This window comes from Artemia franciscana, chromosome 11 (assembly GCF_032884065.1).
Source record: "Artemia franciscana chromosome 11, ASM3288406v1, whole genome shotgun sequence".
NCBI lineage: Eukaryota > Metazoa > Arthropoda > Branchiopoda > Anostraca > Artemiidae > Artemia > Artemia franciscana.
In genome coordinates, this window is record NC_088873.1 from 41,431,169 (window position 1) to 41,455,848 (window position 24,680).

General features: G+C 32.8%; 2 protein-coding genes across 2 annotated transcripts in view; one reads left to right on the top strand and one right to left on the bottom strand.

Annotated features, from left to right (window-relative positions):
- LOC136033233 (ERI1 exoribonuclease 3-like) overlaps positions 1-8,381 on the top strand; it is a 33,226-nt gene extending 24,845 nt beyond the window's left edge. Inside the window, exons 3-4 of the mRNA XM_065713948.1 lie at positions 1,371-1,568; positions 8,186-8,381. Coding sequence (XP_065570020.1) covers positions 1,371-1,568; positions 8,186-8,365 — 378 coding nt within the window. The 3' untranslated portion in view covers positions 8,366-8,381. The remainder of the gene's footprint in view (positions 1-1,370; positions 1,569-8,185) is intronic.
- A 6,988-nt stretch (positions 8,382-15,369) lies between these two features.
- LOC136033237 (protein FAM91A1-like) overlaps positions 15,370-24,680 on the bottom strand; it is a 187,186-nt gene continuing 177,875 nt past the window's right edge. The window contains exon 13 of the mRNA XM_065713951.1: positions 15,370-15,532. Coding sequence (XP_065570023.1) covers positions 15,419-15,532 — 114 coding nt within the window. The 3' untranslated portion in view covers positions 15,370-15,418. The remainder of the gene's footprint in view (positions 15,533-24,680) is intronic.

Consider the following 24,680-nt stretch of genomic DNA (forward strand, 5'->3'; position numbering starts at 1 on the left):
AAGGCATATCTTATTTCTATCTTTTATTTTATATTTCTAGATCAGGATTTACCAAGTGTGGTACGGGTACCCCCAGGGATACGAGGTAGGTTTAGCAGGGGTACGCTTTGCACCGGATTTTGGCGGAGATGTGCATTTCACCGTACTTAAATACCGTTTTTAGACATTAAGTTGAAAAAGAGGAACAGGATATTGAACGTGGAACGCCACCTTGGATGAAAATTAACAGCCAGGGAACCAAAATAAGACAATCTGTTATCCCAGCACAACATTTTATGCTTTTCATTTTGCTCCAAATAAGTTTCGGTTATTGCTCTTTATTTATATTCGTTATGATTAATTTTGTTTCCCTTTTATTTTTTTTTGTATGCACACAAAAAGTAAAAAGTAAATACGCTTTGACTGCTATTAAAACACGTCCGTTTTATATCGAGGCGCAGCGAACTCCGTTTTATATCGAGCTGCTACTAACCTCATTTTATATCGAGGTGTTACGAACATTATACAAAAAGGGATACACGAATGTCAAAAGTTAGGGAACACTATTCTAGACGGCATTAAAAATATTTTGAAAATTGTTTGACTTTTGAGTTGATATTTGTATCGAAATATTTAAAAAGTGTTTTAGATCATATACGGGTTCATTACGAAATACAATAAGCGACCAGACCAGTTCTTTCTTTGTTCCTTCTCTGAAAACTTTGCGGTTCTCTCCAACAAGATTCTCAAAAAGTCAGTAGTATGCTTTTAATTATTTTTACACAACTCTGAAGAAGTTAGGCCAGAACTCTGAAGAAGTTGTTATACACAACGGTGTATAACAAACGAGGTTTTCTTCGGGTCTATACACCCCCTGAAACTCGGTATTTGTTCAGTTTTGTACGTATTTTCTTATATATTTCCCTAAAATGATATTAACCAATTTGAACCTATCCCTTTAAACCTATTTTAACGTTTCCATTATTTCCATTATAAATTGGGTAGTGTTGCAAAAAAAAAAAAAAACTACACGTAGTTTTCTTTATTGGGTTCTTTCGAGACCCATTGAATTAGTTTTTTTCTTTCATCTCGGAAAAGTTTTCGGTACAATGCAAAGAAATTTTTTAAAAGTGAGCATTTTTCTACAAGAAAAACTAAGAAAAATAGTTCGCTCCCTGATAGTGTCCCAATTTTTTCTAGACTAGCTTTGGAACACTTAGCGGGATTTTCCCCTACTCTCTGGCCTACACTTTTGAAAACACGGAGAGATCGGAGAAAATGGATGATTATTTGCCAGTGTCTTGACCTGAGGCAATTTTATGCTGGCACGATTTAGTTCGAAGCAGTCCTCCCCTGCTTGGCATGCCCCTGTATATTCAACTTTTTTTTAGGACATAGTGGATAGAGAAGACACATTTCCAAAAGTATTTAAGTCAGCAAAAGAATGGATTGAGAAAGAAACAAGAGAAAATAGTTATGCAATAGTTACATTTGGTGACTGGGACCTTAATTTAATGCTTCCAGAGCAATGTCATCTTATTGGCGAAGGAGTACCAGCTTATTTTAAAAGATGGATAAACATAAAAAAGGTAATTTTTCATCTATATTTACTTTAAAGCACATTTAATTTATATTTCTTCTTTTTATAACATTTTCTGCAGTATCCAAGACCGTATATAGGGAGGGGTTTACTGTCTGCCCCCTGCCCACCCTAAAAAAATGGCCTACTCGTGAAAAAGTACCAAAATGCATATAAAATTTTCTGGACGGGTTTCTAAAGTTTTATTTTGTAACCCTTCCCAACCGAAAAAAATACCCCCCTCTTCGGAAAATTCCTGGATATGGCCTTGGCAGCAGGAGGAAATTAAGCGTCGGAATGCCAAGTTTTCTTTTATATGTGATATTATAGAGTGTAAAATGGATATGTATTTTAATCGTAAAATGAATCGTTGGCTAGGTGAAAAATAAAAACAAAAAACAGTTGCTGTAAAATAAACTTCTTTCTTACATTTGGCTTCCTTTGACTACCTTTTTTATCTATGTAAAGTACAATTTTATTTATTACAATTTGATTTTAGTTCGAACCTATTTCAGGCTTCAGAATACTCAAGATGTTCAAGCAGAACTCACTCTTGATATGTAAGGCATGTCAATTTCCCATGCTGTATACTCTTTTTGGACTTTAGCTCATTTTGCTCTCTTTTTTCAAGCACATAATTTTAAGTCTCCCTTCCTGATAAAAACTAAATAATAGAAAAAATCCTGGAAGTTTAAACTGGACCCTCCAGCCATGAGAGTAGTATGGGGCTATGCACTTTAATCGCAGCCCATTCCCGGTGTAGTATTGGAGTTGCTAATACCTCGGATCCCTTTAGGCACTATTATCACATCCTATCCTGGTGTACTACTGGAGTTGCTAACCCCTCTTACCCCCTTAGGAACTCCCAATACACACATAGCCCTTAACTCCCAATACACACATACCCCCCAAATCCCAATACAACTCCCAATACACACATACCCCCCAAATCCCAATACACACATATCCCACCATTCCTACGACACACATACCGTTATCTCAGCTTCCAGTGATAAAGCTATTTCCAGGAACCATCACTTGCCAGCTTTTATTTGTCAGTGACATGGGTCTACGGATACTATGGCTATGTACTCGGTATGTTGTATAAGGCCTCCAGTGATGGATACATTTGAATGCTAAATATTTATCCAAGCCATAGACGGTATTATTGTCAACTAAAATTATATATAACGACATGTATCATTTTCCAACAACACATTTTTAGGTTCTAATCCGTTTTCCATTGATTTTATGGAATTTATGTCTGATGTAGGAATCGAACATGTGACCCAAGATGTCCTATGGTAAAAGAGCGACACGTTAGTTGAGTAAGACAACAAGTCGTTGATGAAATTATGTTCCTTGACATACATTCTGAGCAATCAGTGTATTGTTTCTGGGACGCTGGCCAAGTTATGTTAAGTGTCACTATATCATAACAAGTAACTGCGTAATCAATTTCTCAAATGGGGTTGGATATATGATAAATGATATCAGTGATTTGTTTCCTGGTGCCTTTTTGGGAATTATTCCGAAAAGAGGCATACCACTGTAATTTGAGATGCTTGCTGGAGAGGCATATTCTTATGATGATCAATGAAACTCGTTTCGATCTCCAAAATATGCAATGACTACAAACGGTCGGGTATCCTGTTTTGTAATGTCATGGTCCTGAGCACATCGTTTTTCAATTACCGGGGTTTGTGCATGATTTTGGGTCCTAACATTCCCATCCAGGGCCCTACGTCCCCCACCAGGGCCGATTTTTTTGAACTTAGAAATTTTTGAAGACTATTTTTTAAACAATTCCTCGCCTTTTAAACTAAGAGGTGAAACCAGGACCAGAGAAGTTTTTTTTATATTTTTCATAGTTCAGAGTCGTTTTCTTAACGACAATCTAAAACCATGGAAAAGAACGACTGTTGAATGCCTAGCTGTTTACGCTAAGAGGTTAAACCAAGACTAAAGGATTTAAAAAAATTTCATTGGCCAGATTTTGAACCATATTGCCTCGCTGTTAAAACTAAGAGGTGAAAACCAAGACTGGAGGAGTTTTTTTAGATTTTGCATAAGTCACAGTTTATTTTTTCTTAATGACATTCTAATAGCATCAAAAAGAACGACTATTGAATGATTCTATGTTTACATTAAGAGGTAAAACCAATACCGGAGGAGTTTTTGAGATTTTCACTGGTTAGGTTAAGTTTTTTTTCTTAATGACATTCTAATACCCTGGGAAAGAATGACTATTGAATGGGTAGCTGTTTACGCTAAGAAGTGAAAGCAAGACCAGAGGAGTTTTTTACATTTTTAATAGGCCAGCAGATACAGTTACAACTCGTGTATGAACCAAAATGGAATAAGCTCCACGTCGAAATAGAAAATAAATACACAAAGACACAAGCAAGCACCCACTCAGACATATAGGCATAGGGAGAGAGAAAAAAGCAAACATTCGCTATGACACTCAGGCACATAGAGAAAGAAAAAACAGAGAGAGAGAGAGAGAGAGAGAGAGAGAGAGAGAGAGAGAGAGAGAGAGAGAGAGAGAGAGAGAGAGAGAGAGAGAGAGAGAGAGAGAGAGAGAGAGAGAGAGAGACAAACACACACAGAAACATACAAAGTCAGCCACACAGGCATACAAACAGACAGAGACAGGCAAATTGACCGTCAAACACACAGGTACAGAGACAAAGAATGACAAAAACACACAGATAAACACAAAAGTCCGAGCAGACGGACGCTCAGACACACAGGCGCAGAGAAAAAGAAAAAAACGCAAACATAAGAAGTCTGACGTAGAGGCACAAATTTTTTTGAGTTGAAGTCCAAATGAACCTAACTAAAAATTAGTTAACAAAATGTAACCTAAGTAAAAATAGGTTGTGGTGCCATCTAAGAATTTTTTGGTACTTAGGGTTTTTGGACTTGGTCTGCTCACATGTCTGTGTGTCTGACTTTGTGTGTGTTTTTGTCACTATTTCCCTCTGCATTTGTGTGTTTGAGCGTCTGCTTGCCTGTCTCTGCGTTTGTTTGCATGTCTGTGCGTCTAACTTTGTGTGTTTTTGCCTCTCTCTCTCTCTGTGCGTTTGTGTATCTGACTCCGTGTGTTTGTATGTCGTTTTCCCCCCTTTTCCACGCATGTATGTCTGAGCGGGTGTCTTGTTGTCTATATGTCTGTCTTTGTGTTCCTTACTCTGTGTTTTTATATGTGTTTTTGCCTCTCGGTCTATACCTGTGTGTCTGAGCGGCTGTTTGCTTCCCTATGTCTCTCTTCCACTTTCTTTGCCCATATGTCCGAGCGGGTATTAGCTTGTCTCTGTGTCTTTCTTTGAGTGTTTGTGTGTCTAACCCTGTGTTTGTATATGTTTTTGTCTCTATCTCTCTTTCTTTGCCTATGTGTATAAGCGGGTAGTAGCTTGTCTCCGTGTGTCTGAATCTGTGTTTTTGTCTCTCTCGCTCTCCCTGTGCGTCTGAGTTGCTGTTTGCTTCTCTCTCTCTCTCTCCGTGCCTTTGTGTCTGAGAGGGTGCTGACTCAGTATGTTTTTATGTATTTTTGTTTCTCTCTCTCTCTGTGCCTGTGTGTCTGAATGGGTGTTTTATTCTCTCTGTGTCTGTCTTTGTGTGTTTGTATGTGTTTTTCTCTCTCTCTCGCTGTGCTTGTGTGTCTGAGTAACATTTTACATGTCTCTCGCCCTCTGTGCCTGTATGTCTGAACAGGTTTTTGCTTGTCTAAGTGTCTGTCTTTGCATGTTTGTGTGTCTGACTCTTTGTGTTTGTATGTGTTTTTTTCTCTCTCTATGTGCCTGTGCGTCTGAGCGGCTGTTTGCTTGTCTCTCTCTCTCTGTGCCTCTGTATCTGACCGAATGTTTGCTTGTCTCTGTGTCTATCTTTTTGTTTGTTTGTCTAGCTTTGTGTATTTGTATGTATTTTCGTCCCTCTCTCTTTCTGTCTCTCTCTCTATGTGTGTGTCTGAGCGGCTGTTTCCTTGTCTCTCTCTCTGTGCCTGTATGTCTGAGCGGGTGTTTGCTTGTTTCTGTGTTCTTCTATGTGCGTTTTTGAGTGTCTGACTCTGTGTGTTTGTATCTATTTTTGTGTGTCTCTCTCTCTCCGTCTGTGTGTCTGAGCGGCTGTTTGCCTTTCTCTCTCTCGATCTCTGTGCTCGTGTGTTCGAGCGGGTGGTTGCTTATCTCTGTGTCTGTCTTTGTGTGTCTGAATCTATGCGTTTTTATGTGTGTCTCTCTCTCTCTCTCGGTGCTTGTGTGTCTGAGTGTCTGTTTGTTTGTCTTCCCCTCTGTGCTTGTGTGTTTTGGCGGGTGTTTGCTTCTCTCTGTGTCTGTCTTCGTATATCTGACTATGTGTGTTTGTACATGTTTTTGTCTCTCTCTCTCTCTCTCTAACTGTGTTTCTGAGCGGCTGTCTCTCTTTTTCTCCGTGCCTATGCGTCCGATCGGGTGTTTACTTATACCTGAACAGTTTTATCTTTATCTGTGGGCCTCTGAAAAATCTCAAAAAAATTCCTCTGGTCTTGCTTTCAACTCTTAGTGTTAACAGCAAGGCATTCAATTGTCGTTGTACATTACAAAAATGATACCTGGCCGGTTGTAGTCATTACAAATTTGTGAGATCGAAACAAGTTGTGTTTATAATCATATTAATACATCTGTCCAGAAAGCATCTCAAATCACTGTAATATGCATATTCTCTAAATGATGCCATAAAAGGCACCAGGAAACAAATCGCTGATAGCAGTTACTATATATCCAACTCCAACTGAGAAATCGCTTGCGCAATTAACTTGTTACGAAATAGTGAGGCTTAATATCACTTGGCTGGCGTTCCAGAAACAATACATTGATTACCAAAAATGTATATCTAGGAACATAGTATCATCAATAACTTGTGTTCTCATTCAACTAACGTGTCGGTCTTTTACCATAGGAAATCTTGGGTCTTACCTTCGATTCCTACACCAGACATAAATTCCATAAAATCAATTGGAAAACGACTTAAGAGCCAAAAAACATATCGTTGGGAATAAATACATATCTTTATCTATAATTTTAGTTAAAAATAACACCGTCTATGGTTTTAGATAAATATTTGACCTTCAAATGTATCCATCACAGGGGGCCTTACGCAAGATACTAAGTACATGGTCATAGTATCCATATCGCCATTTCACCGAGAAATGATAGCTGGCAAGTGATGTTTCCTGAAAATATTCTTATCGCTGGTAGCTGAGATAACGGGATTTGTGTCGTATGAGTGGTGGGATATGTGTGTATTGGGAATTAAGGGCTACGTGTGTATTGGGAGTTAAGGACTATACGTGTGTTGGAAGTGCCTAAGCGATACGAGGGGTTAGCAACTCCAATAGTACACTGGGATAGGGCTGCGCTTAATTTCTGCTTCTAATTCTGTCTCGCTCTCTCTCTCTCTGTGCTTGCGCGTCTGACCGGCCCTTTTCTTGTCTCTCTCTCTCGCTGTGCCTGTGTCTTCGAGTGGGTGTTTAATTGTCTCTGTGTCTGTCTTTGTGCGTCTATATGTCTGACCTTCTATGTTTTTTTTTGTTTTTGTGTCTCTCGATCTCAGTGCCTGTGTGTCTGAGCAGGTGTTTGCTTGTCTCTTTGTCTGTCTTTGAGTGTCTAAATCTGTATGTTTCTATGTGTTTTTGTCTCTCTCTCTGTGCCTGTGTGTCTGGGTGAGTATTTGCTTCTCTCGGTGTCTGTCTTTGTGTGTATGATTCTGTGTGCTTGTATGTGTTTTTGTCTTTCTCTCTCTATGCCCGTGTGTGTGAACGTCTGTGTGCCTGTCTCTCTCTTTCTCTGTGCCAGTGTGGCTGAGCGTGTGTTTGCCTGTCTCTCTCTTTCTCTGTGCCTGTGTGTCTGAGCGGAAGTTTGCTTGTTTCTGTGTCTGTCTTTGTGTGGTTGTGAGCCTGACTCTGTGTGTTGGTATTTTTTCTCTCTCCCTATCTGTGCCTATGTGTCCGACTGTGTGATTTCTTGTCTCTGTGTCTTCATTGTATGTTTGTGTCAGGTAGAGAGACGCAAGATACCGAGTAAATTGCCATAGTATCCATAGACCCATTTCATCGAGAAATAACAGCTGGCAAGTGATGTCTCCTGGAAATATTCTTATCGCTGAAAGCTTAGGTAACGGTATGTGTGTCATTGGAAATTAAGGTTTATGTGTGTATTGGGCGTGCCTGAGGGGATACGAGGGGTAAGGAACTCCAATAGTACACCGGGATAGGGTTGTGACAGTAGTTTCTAAGGGGATACAACGGCTTAGAAACTCCAATACTACACCAGGATAGAGCCGCACTTAAAGTGCTTAACCCCATATTACTCATGAGACAAAACGGGGTATACTAACCAAACCAGGAATAAGTTTGTCGTCTTTTCATGAAACCCACGGATTGTATGCTATCTCCATAATAAGGTTCACTTGCTTGCATTTAGGTTTCAGGCATAGAAAGAACAATTACTCCCCTGTTCAAAAACCAGCTGACCCTGATTTTAAAAGAACTCTGGAGAAACCGTTATCATCACCCGTTCTGCAGCATCACGTTGACCTTGGTGTCACAGACACTTATCAATTATATAAAGTCAGAATTTTTTTTAGGTATTTGCTGAACGAACTGGGATTTTCCCAAGAAATTTGAAAGAGTTGTTGTCGCGCTTGTCCCTTAGACACATTGGGCACCACCATTCTGGCTACGATGACTGTGTGAATATCGCAAATATTACACGTGAATTGTGTAGAAGAGGTTTTGTGCTAAATTACACAACGACGAAAATATAATTCTGTTCTATTGCCATTGTTTTTCGAGTTTTAATCAAAATATCTTTAATAGAGAGTAAACTGTCAAGAAGAATACGGGAATTTCTATTTGGTTCGGAAAAAAAATTGATGAACTGATAGCCCCTTTCGGCAGTCATTTCTGTATTTCTAAAAACGAAGTAAAATTATGAAATTTGGTGCTTTTAAAGATAGAAGCTTAAACCTTCTGTCAGGGTTCACGGCAGGAGTATCGTTTGGGTGGGGGGCAAGGGGGCAGTTCCCCCCAATAGTTTGGAGGAAAAATTATTATATAGCCCATGCCTCTTGACTATCCGGATATGGCCCCCTTTGGTCCCCCCCACCGATAAAAATGCTGGAATTTTGCCCCTGGTTCTCAGTGGGGCATATTGAATTTCATGGTGTAATTTCCATCAAGATCTCATCGCTTCTGATGATATTCTGTCACTAATGTTCCTGCTCTACTAGCTTTCTGATTTATAAGTTCAAAATTAATGACTTTGACTTATTTAAAATCAACTTATAAAAAGACCTTTTCTATACAGATATTGTTGAACAAAAAGTTTGTTTTCAGACTGGCAATTTTTCTTCTATACAACCAAAGGTTCCCTTGGGTGTTTGGTGCAGGCAAAACTGGTTTTTAGGTCATCAATCCCTATTGATTCTTAGATGTCTATTGGCTACTTGCCTGTTCACCTATTGCATTGCTTTTTCTATATTTTCTATGATTACCCCGTATCTATTCAGGCAATGAATCTATGGTACTAACTAATCAACAATGGGTGATAACACAGAAGCAGGAATAGGAAATCTTTTATGTCCTCATTTACAATAGAGTCTGCTTCGCCATTGACTGACATTGACTCTTGTTAGATATTAAATAAAAAAAGTTTTTTTAAACTGAAAGAAAGGAGTCTTGACATTTGATATTTGATTGACATTTTATTTGACATTTGACATTTGATCTTGATATTTCTAATTTAAATTTAACGGGGCTTGTGTTTGAGCAGTCTTGCTTAAAGAAATGTGACCGAAAGTAAAACTTCAGCGATGAAGTATGATTACCCCGTATCTATTCAGGCAATGAATCTATGGTACTAACTAATCAACAATGGGTGATACCACAGAAGCAGGAATAGGAAATCTTTTATGTCCTCATTTACAATAGAGTCTGCTTCGCCATTGACTGACATTGACTCTTGTTAGATATTAAATAAAAAAAAGTTTTTTTAAACTGAAAGAAAGGAGTCTTGACATTTGATATTTGATTGACATTTTATTTGACATTTGACATTTGATCTTGATATTTCTAATTTAAATTTAACGGGGCTTGTGTTTGAGCAGTCTTGCTTAAAGAAATGTGACCGAAAGTAAAACTTCAGCGATGAAGTATGATTACCCCGTATCTATTCAGGCAATGAATCTATGGTACTAACTAATCAACAATGGGTGATAACACAGAAGCAGGAATAGGAAATCTTTTATGTCCTCATTTACAATAGAGTCTGCTTCGCCATTGACTGACATTGACTCTTGTTAGATATTAAATAAAAAAAGTTTTTTTAAACTGAAAGAAAGGAGTCTTGACATTTGATATTTGATTGACATTTTATTTGACATTTGAGTTGACATTTGACATTTGATCTTGATATTTCTCATTTAAATTTAACGGGGCTTGTGTTTGAGCAGTCTTGCTTAAAGAAATGTGACCGAAAGTAAAACTTCAGCGTAAAGATAAAGGGTTGAGAAAGGGGCAGCCCCCCCTCATAAACGGAAATATTTCTGTTCGTTTTAAATTTCAATGTTGCCCTTTCTTTCCAATTGAAAAAAAACTTCCTTTTTAAAATTTAGTTTCTAACTGTCCTTCAATCCTTCCCCATCCTGTGAAAAATTTCCCATAGAAAACTCCCTTTCAGAGACTTCCTCCACACAGAAAAATTCTTTCCGTGGAAAATCCCCCCCCCCCGCAAAAACTACATCCCAAGCGATTTATTAACCACATTTTTTTTTACTAATAAACAATGACACAAATTTAAATAATAAGGTTTAGAACGATTTTCTAACTTGAAACTATCATAAGAATTTTAACAGAACGACATTTAGAACCAAAGACTATGGCAAATTGTAAAGTTTCTAGGCCATGTTCTCAGCGTCTCAGTTACAAGAATTCAGAAAGTCGGTTAACCGCCAAAAATTTAAACAGAATTAATCTAAACCTTTTTTCTTGCCAAAATTTTTAATAATAAATTCGAAAGATTTTTTTAAACTTGAAAATGTCATAAGATAAATGTTTACTGAAAACCATTTCAAACCAAAGCCTTGTAAAGGTTCTACAATAAAAAGGCCGTGTTTTTCATCGTCTTAGTTGTCAAGCTACGGTCCCCCGTTCCAGACAAAATAACTAGTGTCAACAGGACTCGGATTAGAAGAGCCCATAACTAGTATGTGGATGGATCAGGTGACGTCACCTGAAAAAACTGGATCAGGTGACGTCAAAACTGAAAAAACTAAAAAAAGGCAAAAACTACAAAAAAAACTAAAAACTAATAAAAAAAAATAAAAAAGCTAAAAAACTAAAAAAACTAAAAAAAGGCAAAAACTACAAAAAAAACTAAAAACTAATAAAAAAGCTAAAAAACTAAAAAAACTAAAAAAAGGCAAAACTACAAAAAAAACTAAAAACTAATAAAAAAAATAAAAAAGCTAAAAAACTAAAAAAAACTAAAAAAACTAAAAAAAGGTAAAAAACTAAAAAAACTAAAAACTAAAAAAAACTAAAAAAAAAGGAAAAAACTGAAAAATAAGCTAAAATAAAGGTAAAAACCAATAAAAAACTAAAAAAAAAACTGAAAAAACTAAAAAAAGGCAAAAACTACAAAAAAAAACTAAAAACTAATAAAAAAAGTAAAAAAGCTAAAAACTAAAAAAACTAAAAAAACTAAAAAAAGGTAAAAAACTAAAAAAAAATAAAAAATAAAAAAAAAACTAAAAAAAGGAAAAAACTGAAAAATAAGCTAAAATAAAGGTAAAAACCAATAAAAAACTAAAAAGAAAAAAAGGAAAAAACTAAAAAAAATTTTCATCTAAAAAACTAAAAAAAACTAAAAAAGGTAAAAACTAAAAGAACTAAAAAAGAAAAAAATAAATGACGAAACTCAAAGAGAAAGCGACCAGGACAAAAGGAATGTTCGATTAGCAATCAACAAAGCACTGGGACACAGGGAGTATAAATGACGACCAGGACATAAGTAAAAAAAAAAAACTATCTATATATATAAAAATAAGTTGTCTGTGGATCTGTGGATCGTGGATCAGGTGACGTCACCTGAAAAAACTGGATCAGGTGACGTCAAAACTGAAAAAACTAAAAAAAGGCAAAAACTACAAAAAAACTAAAAACTAATAAAAAAAATAAAAAAGCTAAAAAACTAAAAAAACTAAAAAAAGGCAAAAACTACAAAAAAAACTAAAAACTAATAAAAAAGCTAAAAAACTAAAAAAACTAAAAAAAAGGCAAAAACTACAAAAAAAACTAAAAACTAATAAAAAAAATAAAAAAGCTAAAAAACTAAAAAAACTAAAAAAACTAAAAAAAGGTAAAAAACTAAAAAAACTAAAAACTAAAAAAAAATAAAAAAAAGGAAAAAACTGAAAAATAAGCTAAAATAAAGGTAAAAACCAATAAAAAACTAAAAAAAAACTGAAAAAACTAAAAAAAGGCAAAAACTACAAAAAAACTAAAAACTAATAAAAAAAGTAAAAAAGCTAAAAAACTAAAAAAAAACTAAAAAAACTAAAAAAACTAAAAAAAGGTAAAAAACTAAAAAAAATAAAAAATAAAAAAAAACTAAAAAAAAAGGAAAAAACTGAAAAATAAGCTAACATAAAGGTAAAAACCAATAAAAAACTAAAAAGAAAAAAAGGAAAAAACTAAAAAAAATTTTCATCTAAAAAACTAAAAAAAACTAAAAAAGGTAAAAACTAAAAGAACTAAAAAAGAAAAAAATAAATGACGACACTCAAAGAGAAAGCGACCAGGACAAAAGGAATGTTCGATTAGCAATCAACAAAGCACCGGGACACAGGGAGTATAAATGACGACCAGGACATAAGTAAAAAAAAAAATTTAACAAAACTAAAAAGAAGGTAAAAACTACAAAAAAACTAAAAAGAAAAAAAAACTAAAAACTAATAAAAAAACTAAAAAATCTAAAAATCTAAATAAACTAAAAAAGAAAAAAAAAGGAAAAAAATAAAGGAGAAAAACAAAACTAAAAAACGAATGTATATACAGACCGGGACACCGGGATACAAATGACGACCGGGACACAGGGAATATAAATGACGACCGGGACACAGGGACACAACTACAACGGGGACACCGGGGGAAACAGGGGGATATAAATGACGACCGGGACAAAAAAACTAAAAGAAAAAAAAACTAAAAACTAATAAAAAAAACTAAAAAATCTAAAAATCTAAATAAGCTAAAAAAGAAAAAAAAGGAAAAAAATAAAGGAGAAAAACAAAACTAAAAAACGAATGTATATACAGACCGGGACACCGGGATACAAATGACGATCGGGACACAGGGAATATAAATGACGACCGGGACACAGGGACACAACTACAACGGGGACACCGGGGGAAACAGGGGGATGTAAATGACGACCGGGACACCGGGACAGGGAATGGTCGATTAGCAATCACCATCAACAAAGCTCAAGGGCAATCATTAGAATCATGAGGTATAGATCTGAATACAGATTGTTTTCCCATGGACCATTATATGTTGCATGTTCAAGAGTCGGTAAACCTGACAATCTATTTATATGCAAAGACAATGGGACAGCAAAGAATGTTGTATATTCGCAAGTTTTACGTAGTTAAAACCATATATATATATATATATATATATATATATATATATATATATATATATATAGTATATATATATATATATATATATATCAAACAGTTCGTGGTAACGAACTGTAGTAAGGAGCGACCCGGCTCAATAGTAACCAAAACTAAAAAAAAATTGAATTTTGATATCAATAGCTACATCAAAAGAATCGCATTTTAATGCTGATTTTAAATATATAAGTTTCATCAAGTTTAGTCTAACCCATCAAAAGTTACGAGCCTGAGAAAATTTGCCCTATTTAGGAAAATAGGAGGAAACACCCCCTAAAAGTCGTAGGATCTTAGCGAAAATGACACCATAAGATTCAGCGTATCAGAGAACCCTACTGTAGAAGTTTCAAGCTCTTATCTACAAAAATGTGGAATTTTGTATTTTTTGCCAGAAGACAAATCACGGGTGCGTGTTTATTTGTTTTTTTTTTCTTTTCTTTTCTTTTCCCCAGGGGTCATCGTATCGATCAAGTGGTCCTAGAATGTCGCAAGAGGGCTCATTCTAACGGAAATGAAAAGTTCTAGTGCCCTTTTTAAGTGACCCAAAAAATTGGAGGGCATCTAGGCCCCCTCCCACGCTCATTTTTTTCCCAAAGTCAACGGATCAAAATTTTGAGATAGCCATTTTATTCAGCATAGTCGAAAATCATAATAACTATGTCTTTGGGGATGACTTACTCCCCCACAATCCCTGGGGGAGGGGCTGCAAGTTACAAACTTTGACCAGTGTTTACATATAGTAATGGTTATTGGGAAGTGTACAGACGTTTTCAGGGGGATTTTATTTTGTTTGGGGGTGGGGATGAGGAGAGGGGACTATGTTGGAGGATCTTTCCTTGGAGGAATCTGTCATGGGGGAACAGAAATTCAATGAAAAGGGCGCAGGATTCTCTAGCATTACTATAAGAAAACAATGAAAAATAAACATGAACACGTTTTTTCAAATGAAAGGAAGAAGCAGCATTGAAACTTAAAACGAACAGAGATTATTACGCATATGAGGGTTTCTAAAAATACTTTAGCATAAAGATCGAGGTATTTAGGAGGAGATAAATACCTCGCTCTTTATGCTAAAGTATTTTAGTAATTTCAACTATTTATTCTACGGCCTTTCTGATTCAGGGGTCATTCTTAAAGAATTGGGACAAAACTTACGATTTAGTGTAAAGAACGAGGTATTAACTAGGGTACAAACCCCCTCATATACATAATAATAATTAAAGAATATAAAAGTTTGTTACGTAAGTTTATTCTAAAGTTACGTATATTTTTTGCTAATAAAAAAAAATCGTTAAAATTAAATTAATAGTTGCCTTTTTTCTGTAACCGAAAAATTGCATGGCAACTAGGCCTCCTTCCCCATCCCATATTTCTCAAAATCGTATGATCAATACTAAGAGAAAGCCCTTTAGCCAAAAAAGGAATTAATATGCAAATTTCATTTGAATAGTCTACGTGTGGAGAGTCAAAATCAAACATGCATTAATTCAAAAACGTTCAGAAATTACATAAAAAAAACTAGTTTTTTTAACTGAAAGTAAGGAGCGACATTAAAACTTAAAACGAACAGAAATTACTCCGTATATGAAATAGATTGTTCCCTCGGCAATCCCTCGCTCTTTACGCTAAAGTTTGACTCTTTGCCACAATTCTGCTTTTTAAAACAATTAAAAGCTTTAGCGTAAAGAAAGAGGGATTGCGGAGGGAACAATCTATTTCATATACGGAGTAATTTCTGTTCGTTTTAAGTTTTAATGTCGCTCCTTACTTTCAGTTAAAAAAAACTAGTTTTTTTATGTAATATATATATATATATATATATATATATATATATATATTATATATATATATATATATATATATATATATATATATATATATATATATATATATGATATATATATATATATATGTATATATATATATATATATATATATATATATATATATATATATATATATATATATATATATATATATATATATATATATATATATATATATATATATATATATCTATATATATATAATATATATACATGTAGCAGTCAGAACTAATAAGTATAAAGGAATAAGGATGATAATAGGTATCTAAGAATAATCCTATAATATTTAAACAATTTTATAAAACTAATTGGCTTATTCGTAATATGATTCCCTCATCTGACCATCAAAAAAAGAAATGATTCGAGTAGGTGGTGTTGGCTGTGATGATAACTTATTTTCTATTCTATTAACTTCTGGATTTGCACTCTGAAAAGAAAATATATAATTAAGTGGTGAGTCTAATTTCTACATTAGTGAAATTTGACGAAATTAGTATCTCATGTTGTTTTATATAATTGGAATTTTTTTATAGGTTTTAAAGCCCATTGGATTTATAGATATTTCAGCACGTTCTCGCGATTTCTCAAAGAAATTAAATTTTAAATAATATATAAATAAACAAATAATATTTATACTGTAAATAACATATATACATAACAATATAAAAATAATCATATATATAAATATATATATATATATATATGAATACCTAACACATCGTCATCCAATCATTAAACTGGTTTGAATTTAACTCCTCTTCCCATGCATCCGCAAAAAAGTTTACGCAATAATTTAGATTTAACCAGCTGAACCGGAAGAAATATTGTTAAAGTTCACATACAAGTTCCTACAATTTGGTCGTAGTTTGCTAACAAATTCGTTTGATACCGCTTATCAAAGAACAACCTTGAGCATTATCCAATTATACAGTTTTGCACTAGCTACTATTTGTCAGACTCGCTTCTTGCATTTACTGTAACGTAAATGGCTAATAGAAAATTAGTAAATTGAGAAAAGCCGGAAAAAATTAGTAGTTCATTGGGAATTGTCTATGTTTTGTCATAGATGTTTTGCCTTGAAAAATACTTTATATGTTTTGTCATGCGAAAGGACGTGCTTGTCAGCGGCTCAGCTAAAGGATCCAATATAGACAGCTCACCGTCATAATTTTAAACTGCAGCGAGTTTGAAACTGTTTTTTTTTTATTTTGTGAACCATTTAATGATGAGCTTGAAACTGTTTTTTAAACTTGAAACGTCATACGACCAATTTTTTTTTTTTACTGAAAAACATTTTAAACCAAAGCCTATAGCAGATTTTATAGGCTCTACAATAAAAATATAGCCAGTCAAAATAATAGTTTTACACTAAAATAAACTTTAAACTGTTTTCGGAATCATTTAGTGGTAAGCTTGGAGCCGTTTTTTATTTTTGAAATCGCCATAAGAAAAAAAATCCTTTAAACCATTTTACTCCAAAGTCATTCGTCATAATAAAGAAAATAGGTGCAACTGATAAAATTAATAGACAAAATTACCTAGCGTCAAAAGACGAAGGAACACCGAAACACTGAAAACAGAAAATAATGCTGAAGGAAACACAGAAAACAGTGTTCCAGTAAAAATACTGAAAACACTGATCGAAAAAAGAGCAAATGAATTGACAAAATTACTTAAGAGTCAAAACAGTGAGTCACTCTTTACTGAAAATATTGAAAAGTATTTTTCAGTGAAAATAATGAAAACACTGATTCGAAAAAAGAGCAAAAAAATAGGTACAACTGGAAATTTAATCGACAAAATTACTTGAGTCAAAACATTGAGTCACTCTTTACTGAAAATACTGAAAACACTGAGGCGAAGAATGATAAAAAAAAGGTGCAACTGAGAAAATCCATCAACAAAATTACTTAGCGTCAAAACAGTGAAATCATTCTTTACTGTGAATACTGAAAAGTATTTTTCAGTGAAAACACTGATTGAGCAAAAAATAGGTACAACTGAGAAAATCAATCAACAAAATTACTTAGCGTCAAAACAGTGGGATCACTTTTTACTGTAAACACTGAAAAGTATTTTTCAGTGAAAATGCTGAAAACACTGATTCAAAAAAAGAGCAAAAAAATAGGTACAAATGAAAAAATTAATTGACAAAATTACTTAGCGTCAAAACAGTGAGTCACACTTTACTGAAAATACTGAAAAGTATTATTCACTGAAAATACTGAAAAGACTGAGGCGAAGAATGATAAAAAAAAAGGTGCAACTGAGAAAATCCATCAACAAAATTACTTAGCGCCAAAACAGTGAAATCATTCTTTACTGTAAATACTGAATAGTATTTTTCAGTGAAAACACTGATTGAGCCAAAAATAGGTACAACTGAGAAAATCAATCAACAAAATTACTTAGCGTCAAAACAGTGAGATCACTCTTTACTGTAAACACTGAAAAGTATTTTTCAGTGACAATACTGAAAACACTGATTCGAAAAAAGAGCAAAAAAAGGTACAAATGAAAAAATTAATCGACAAAATTACTTAGCGTCAAAACAGTGAGTCACACTTTACTGAAAATACTGAAAAGTATTTTTCAGTGAAAATACTGAAAACACTGATACAAAAAAAGAGAAAAAAATAGATACAACTGAGAAAATCCATCAATAAAATTACTTAGCGCCAAAACAGTGAAATCATTCTTTACTGTAAATACTGAAAAGTATTTTTCAGTGAAAATACTGAAAACACTGATCCAAGAAAAGAGAAAAAAATAGATACAACTGAGAAAATCAATCAACAAAATTACCTAGCATCAAAAAAGTGAAATCACTCTTTAATGTAAACACTGAAAAGTATTTTTCCGTGAAAATACTGAAAACACTGATTCGAAAAAAGAGCAAAAAAGGTACAATTGAAAAAATTAATCGACAAGATTACTTAGCGTCAAAACAGTGAGTCACACTTTACTGAAAATACTGAAAACACTGATCCAAAAAAAGAGAAAAAAATAGATACAACTGAGAAAATCAATCAACAAAATTACTTAGCATCAAAAAAGTGAAATCACTCTTTACTGTAAACACTGAAAAGTATTTTTCCGTGAAAATACTGAAAACACTGATTCGAAAAAAGAGCAAAAAAGGTACAATTGAAAAAATTAATCGACAAGATTACTTAGCGTCAAAACAGTGAGTCACACTTTACTGAAAATACTGAAAAGTATTTTTCAGTGAAAATACTGAAAACACTGATCCAAAAAAAGAGAAAAAAATAGATACAACTGAGAAAATCAATCAACAAAATTACTTAGCATCAAAAAAGTGAAATCACTCTTTACTGTAAACACTGAAAAGTATTTTTCAGTGAAAATGCTGAAAACACTGATTCGAAAAAAGAGCAAAAAATAGGTACAAATGAAAAAAATTAATCCACAAAATTACTTAGCGTCAAAACAGTGAGTCACACTTTACTGAAAATACTGAAAAGTATTTTTCAGTGAAAATACTGAAAACACTGATCCAAAAAAAGAAAAAAAAAATAGATACAACTGAGAAAATCAATCAACAAAATTACTTAGCATCAAAAAAGTGAAATCACTCTTTACTGTAAGCACTGAAAAGTATTTTTCCGTGAAAATACTGAGAACACTGATTCGAAAAAAGAGCAAAAAAGGTACAAATGAAAAAATTAATCGATAAGATTACTTAGCGTCAAAACAGTGAGTCACACTTTACTGAAAATACTGAAAAGTATTTTTCAGTGAAAATGCTGAAAACACTGAATCGAAAAAAGAGCAAAAAAATAGGTACAAATGAAAAAATTAATCCACAAAATTACTTAGCGTCAAAACAGTGAGTCACACTTTACTGAAAATACTGAAAAGTATTTTTCAGTGAAAATGCTGAAAACACTGAATCGAAAAAAGAGCAAAAAAATAGGTACAAATGAAAAAATTAATCCACAAAATTACTTAGCGTCAAAACAGTGAGTCACACTTTACTGAAAATACTGAAAAGTATTTTTCAGTGAAAATACTGAAAACACTGATCCAAAAAAAGAGAAAAAAATAGATACAACTGAGAAAATCAATCAACAAAATTACTTAGCATCAAAAAAGTGAAATCACTCTTTACTGTAAACACTGAAAAGTATTTTTCAGTGAAAATGCTGAAAACACTGATTCGAAAAAAGAGCAAAAAATAGGTACAAATGAAAAAAATTAATCCACACAATTACTTAGCGTCAAAACAGTGAGTCACACTTTACTGAAAATACTGAAAAGTATTTTTCAGTGAAAATACTGAAAACACTGATCCAAAAAAAGAAAAAAAAATAGATACAACTGAGAAAATCAATCAACAAAATTACTTAGCATCAAAAAAGTGAAATCACTCTTTACTGTAAGCACTGAAAAGTATTTTTCCGTGAAAATACTGAGAACACTGATTCGAAAAAAGAGCAAAAAAGGTACAAATGAAAAAATTAATCGATAAGATTACTTAGCGTCAAAACAGTGAGTCACACTTTACTGAAAATACTGAAAAGTATTTTTCAGTGAAAATGCTGAAAACACTGAATCGAAAAAAGAGCAAAAAAATAGGTACAAATGAAAAAATTAATCCACAAAATTACTTAGCGTCAAAACAGTGAGTCACACTTTACTGAAAATACTGAAAAGTATTTTTCAGTGAAAATACTGAAAACACTGATCCAAAAAAAGAGAAAAAAATAGATACAACTGAGAAAATCAATCAACAAAATTACTTAGCATCAAAAAAGTGAAATCACTCTTTACTGTAAACACTGAAAAGTATTTTTCAGTGAAAATGCTGAAAACACTGATTCGAAAAAAGAGCAAAAAATAGGTACAAATGAAAAAAATTAATCCACACAATTACTTAGCGTCAAAACAGTGAGTCACACTTTACTGAAAATACTGAAAAGTATTTTTCAGTGAAAATACTGAAAACACTGATCCAAAAAAAGAAAAAAAAATAGATACAACTGAGAAAATCAATCAACAAAATTACTTAGCATCAAAAAAGTGAAATCACTCTTTACTGTAAGCACTGAAAAGTATTTTTCCGTGAAAATACTGAGAACACTGATTCGAAAAAAGAGCAAAAAAGGTACAAATGAAAAAATTAATCGATAAGATTACTTAGCGTCAAAACAGTGAGTCACACTTTACTGAAAATACTGAAAAGTATTTTTCAGTGAAAATGCTGAAAACACTGAATCGAAAAAAGAGCAAAAAAATAGGTACAAATGAAAAAATTAATCCACAAAATTACTTAGCGTCAAAACAGTGAGTCACACTTTACTGAAAATACTGAAAAGTATTTTTCAGTGAAAATGCTGAAAACACTGAATCGAAAAAAGAGCAAAAAAATAGGTACAAATGAAAAAATTAATCCACAAAATTACTTAGCGTCAAAACAGTGAGTCACACTTTACTGAAAATACTGAAAAGTATTTTTCAGTGAAAATACTGAAAACACTGATCCAAAAAAAGAGAAAAAAATAGATACAACTGAGAAAATCAATCAACAAAATTACTTAGCATCAAAAAGTGAAATCACTCTTTACTGTAAACACTGAAAAGTATTTTTCAGTGAAAATGCTGAAAACACTGATTCGAAAAAAGAGCAAAAAATAGGTACAAATGAAAAATCAATCCACACAATTACTTAGCGTCAAAACAGTGAGTCAAACTTTACTGAAAATACTGAAAAGTATTTTTCAGTGAAAATACTGAAAACACTGATCCAAAAAAAGAGAAAAAAATAGATACAACTGAGAAAATCAATCAACAAAATTACTTAGCATCAAAAAAGTGAAATCACTCTTTACTGTAAACACTGAAAAGTATTTTTCAGTGAAAATGCTGAAAACACTGATTCGAAAAAAGAGCAAAAAATAGGTACAAATGAAAAAATTAATCCACAAAATTACTTAGCGTCAAAACAGTGAGTCACACTTTACTGAAAATACTGAAAAGTATTTTTCAGTGAAAATACTGAAAACACTGATCCAAAAAAAGAGAAAAAAATAGATACAACTGAGAAAATCAATCAACAAAATTACTTAGCATCAAAAAAGTGAAATCACTCTTTACTGTAAACACTGAAAAGTATTTTTCAGTGAAAATGCTGAAAACACTGATTCGAAAAAAGAGCAAAAAATAGGTACAAATGAAAAAAATTAATCCACACAATTACTTAGCGTCAAAACAGTGAGTCACACTTTACTGAAAATACTGAAAAGTATTTTTCAGTGAAAATACTGAAAACACTGATCCAAAAAAGAGAAAAAAAAATAGATACAACTGAGAAAATCAATCAACAAAATTACTTAGCATCAAAAAAGTGAAATCACTCTTTACTGTAAGCACTGAAAAGTATTTTTCCGTGAAAATACTGAGAACACTGATTCGAAAAAAGAGCAAAAAAGGTACAAATGAAAAAATTAATCGATAAGATTACTTAGCGTCAAAACAGTGAGTCACACTTTACTGAAAATACTGAAAAGTATTTTTCAGTGAAAATGCTGAAAACACTGAATCGAAAAAAGAGCAAAAAAATAGGTACAAATGAAAAAAATTAATCCACACAATTACTTAGCGTCAAAACAGTGAGTCACACTTTACTGAAAATACTGAAAAGTATTTTTCAGTGAAAATACTGAAAACACTGATCCAAAAAAGAGCAAAAAAATAGATACAACTGAGAAAATCAATCAACAAAATTACTTAGCATCAAAAAAGTGAAATCACTCTTTACTGTAAGCACTGAAAAGTATTTTTCCGTGAAAATACTGAGAACACTGATTCGAAAAAAGAGCAAAAAAGGTACAAATGAAAAATTAATCGATAAGATTACTTAGCGTCAAAACAGTGAGTCACACTTTACTGAAAATACTGAAAAGTATTTTTCAGTGAAAATGCTGAAAACACTGATCGAAAAAAGAGCAAAAAAATAGGTACAAATGAAAAAAATTAATCCACACAATTACTTAGCGTCAAAACAGTGAGTCACACTTTACTGAAAATACTGAAAAGTATTTTTCAGTGAAAATACTGAAAACACTGATCGAAAAAAGAGCAAAAAAATAGGTACAACTGAAAAATTAATCAACAATTACTTAGCGTCAAAACAGTGAGTCACACTTTACTGAAAATACTGAAAAGTATTTTTCAGTGAAAATACTGAAAACACTGATCGAAAAAAGAGCAAAAAAAAATAGGTACAAATGAAAAAATTAATCAACAATTACTTAGCGTCAAAAAGTGAGTCACACTTTACTGAAAATACTGAAAAGTATTTTTCAGTGAAAATACTGAAACACTGATCGAAAAAAGAGCAAAAAAGGTACAAATGAAAAAATTAATCCACAAATTACTTAGCGTCAAAACAGTGAGTCACACTTTACTGAAAATACTGAAAAGTATTTTTCAGTGAAAATGCTGAAAACACTGAATCGAAAAAAGAGCAAAAAAATAGGTACAAATGAAAAAATTAATCCACAAAATTACTTAGCGTCAAAACAGTGAGTCACACTTTACTGAAAATACTGAAAAGTATTTTTCAGTGAAAATGCTGAAAACACTGAATCGAAAAAAGAGCAAAAAAATAGGTACAAATGAAAAATTAATCCACAAAATTACTTAGCGTCAAAACAGTGAGTCACACTTTACTGAAAATACTGAAAAGTATTTTTCACTGAAAATACTGAAAACACTGAGGCGAAGAATGAGCGAAAAAAATCGGCGCAACTGAGAAAATCAATCGACAAAATTACTTAGCGTCAAAACAGTGAAATCATTCTTCATTGAAAATACTGAAAACACCGAGGCGAAGAATGAGCGATCAACAATGTATTTTCTACAGCTGCCTCAAAAAAGTGATATCGTAGTATACAAATATTGTAGTATTTGAAAAACATGTCTCTTTTCGGATTCCCTAGGTACTAGAAGAGATACATTCAACTGAGCCTAAGCTATTTTTTACGATCATCTGAGTTGTGAAAAAGAGTAGGGAGATAAGGACTGGCAAAGAAAAATTTAAACCTCGGCGATCGTTGATCACCTCAAAAAAGTTAATCTATCGTATTTGAATAACATGCCTTTTTTTGGATTCCCTAGGTACTAGAAGAGACACATTCAACTGACCCTAAGATATTTTCCAGCAAACATCTTAGTAGTTAAGCAGAGTAGGAAGATAAGAACTGGCAAAGAAAACTTAAACCTTGGCGAAATTTAAAACAAAGAAAACCATGGCAATCGTTGATAACCTTAATCTTGTTCGGGAAAAAAATTGTCGAAAGAAAAATTGGAATAGTACAAAATAGATTAAATATATTTGACTGCATAAACAGTCTCTCAGCCTATAAAAAATTTTTTTTGCATGAAAACGGCCTAAATACAATACTTTAAATTTAGTTTCTTAGCCTGTAAAACACTTCCTTGGCAAGGGAAAATAAACTTGACCTTTTCAATCAGAAAAAAGTCTGGACGACTTACTTATATTTTTATATTCGTGTAAACTATAACTTTGTACTTTACCCTTACATTCTATAACATACCTCCTATGAGATTCAAATACTCAATCACAGGGTGATTACCTGGTTTTTTTAAGGCCCTGTATATATGCTTATAGGCCATTTTACCAGTGTGGACAATCTTATCAATGAAGGATTATTTGGTAGGTGTTTTCCTTTTTTTTATGAAGGAAAATTGTTTATAAAAAGGAAGAAGAACACCACTCGCTAATCTAGACGATCGGTAGAACACCAGTTTTGAAAACAAAAGGAAAAGTTTATAATTTAGATTACTGCTGGAAAAAAATTCTAGTAAGAGCTTGGAACACATCGAACACATATGCGTTTTCTACATACATATACTGGATAATGATCTTTCCCAGACCAGAATAAATAAATATGTCATTATTATTTATTTATTTATTTTCCAACAGTGTGTTTTTAGGCGAATGTCAGAAGTCGATGTTCTTTAATGGTTAACAATTGAAGCTAAAAAAAACAAAACGGGTTAAATTTAAAAAAAAAAGACAGTGAATATAAACAATAAAACTTATTTATATAAAAGTAATAATAACTGCGGAATATTTCGTTCCTGTTTTGTATCTCTTTGTTTTATTTTTTATGCTTAAGAAAAGGTTTTAGTTTGTTTTTTTTCTATTCTTTACCTTTAAGACTTCCACATGTGAAGTCAAACTATTCAGTTTATTATTTATTTCGATTCATTTGATTTATTATTATTTTGGTATATCAACGATAAAAACGTTTTCAATTTATTTACAAAAGAAGTTTTGTTCAGAACTTTTACTTAAAAAAAAATATATGTATAATTGTCAGGTGTAGATTTTTTGTTGTTGTTTATTGCTTTTTTTCTGATGATAAAGGCTCCTGCACGCGAAGCTGAAATACTGATGGTTTTATTGATACATATACATCCTTCTGTATTTTACCCGCTATTGATACATTACTTTTGACGTATTTAGAAAAAAGCAATAAACAACAGCACGTATTTAGAAATTCTAATAGCAAGAGAATCCTTAC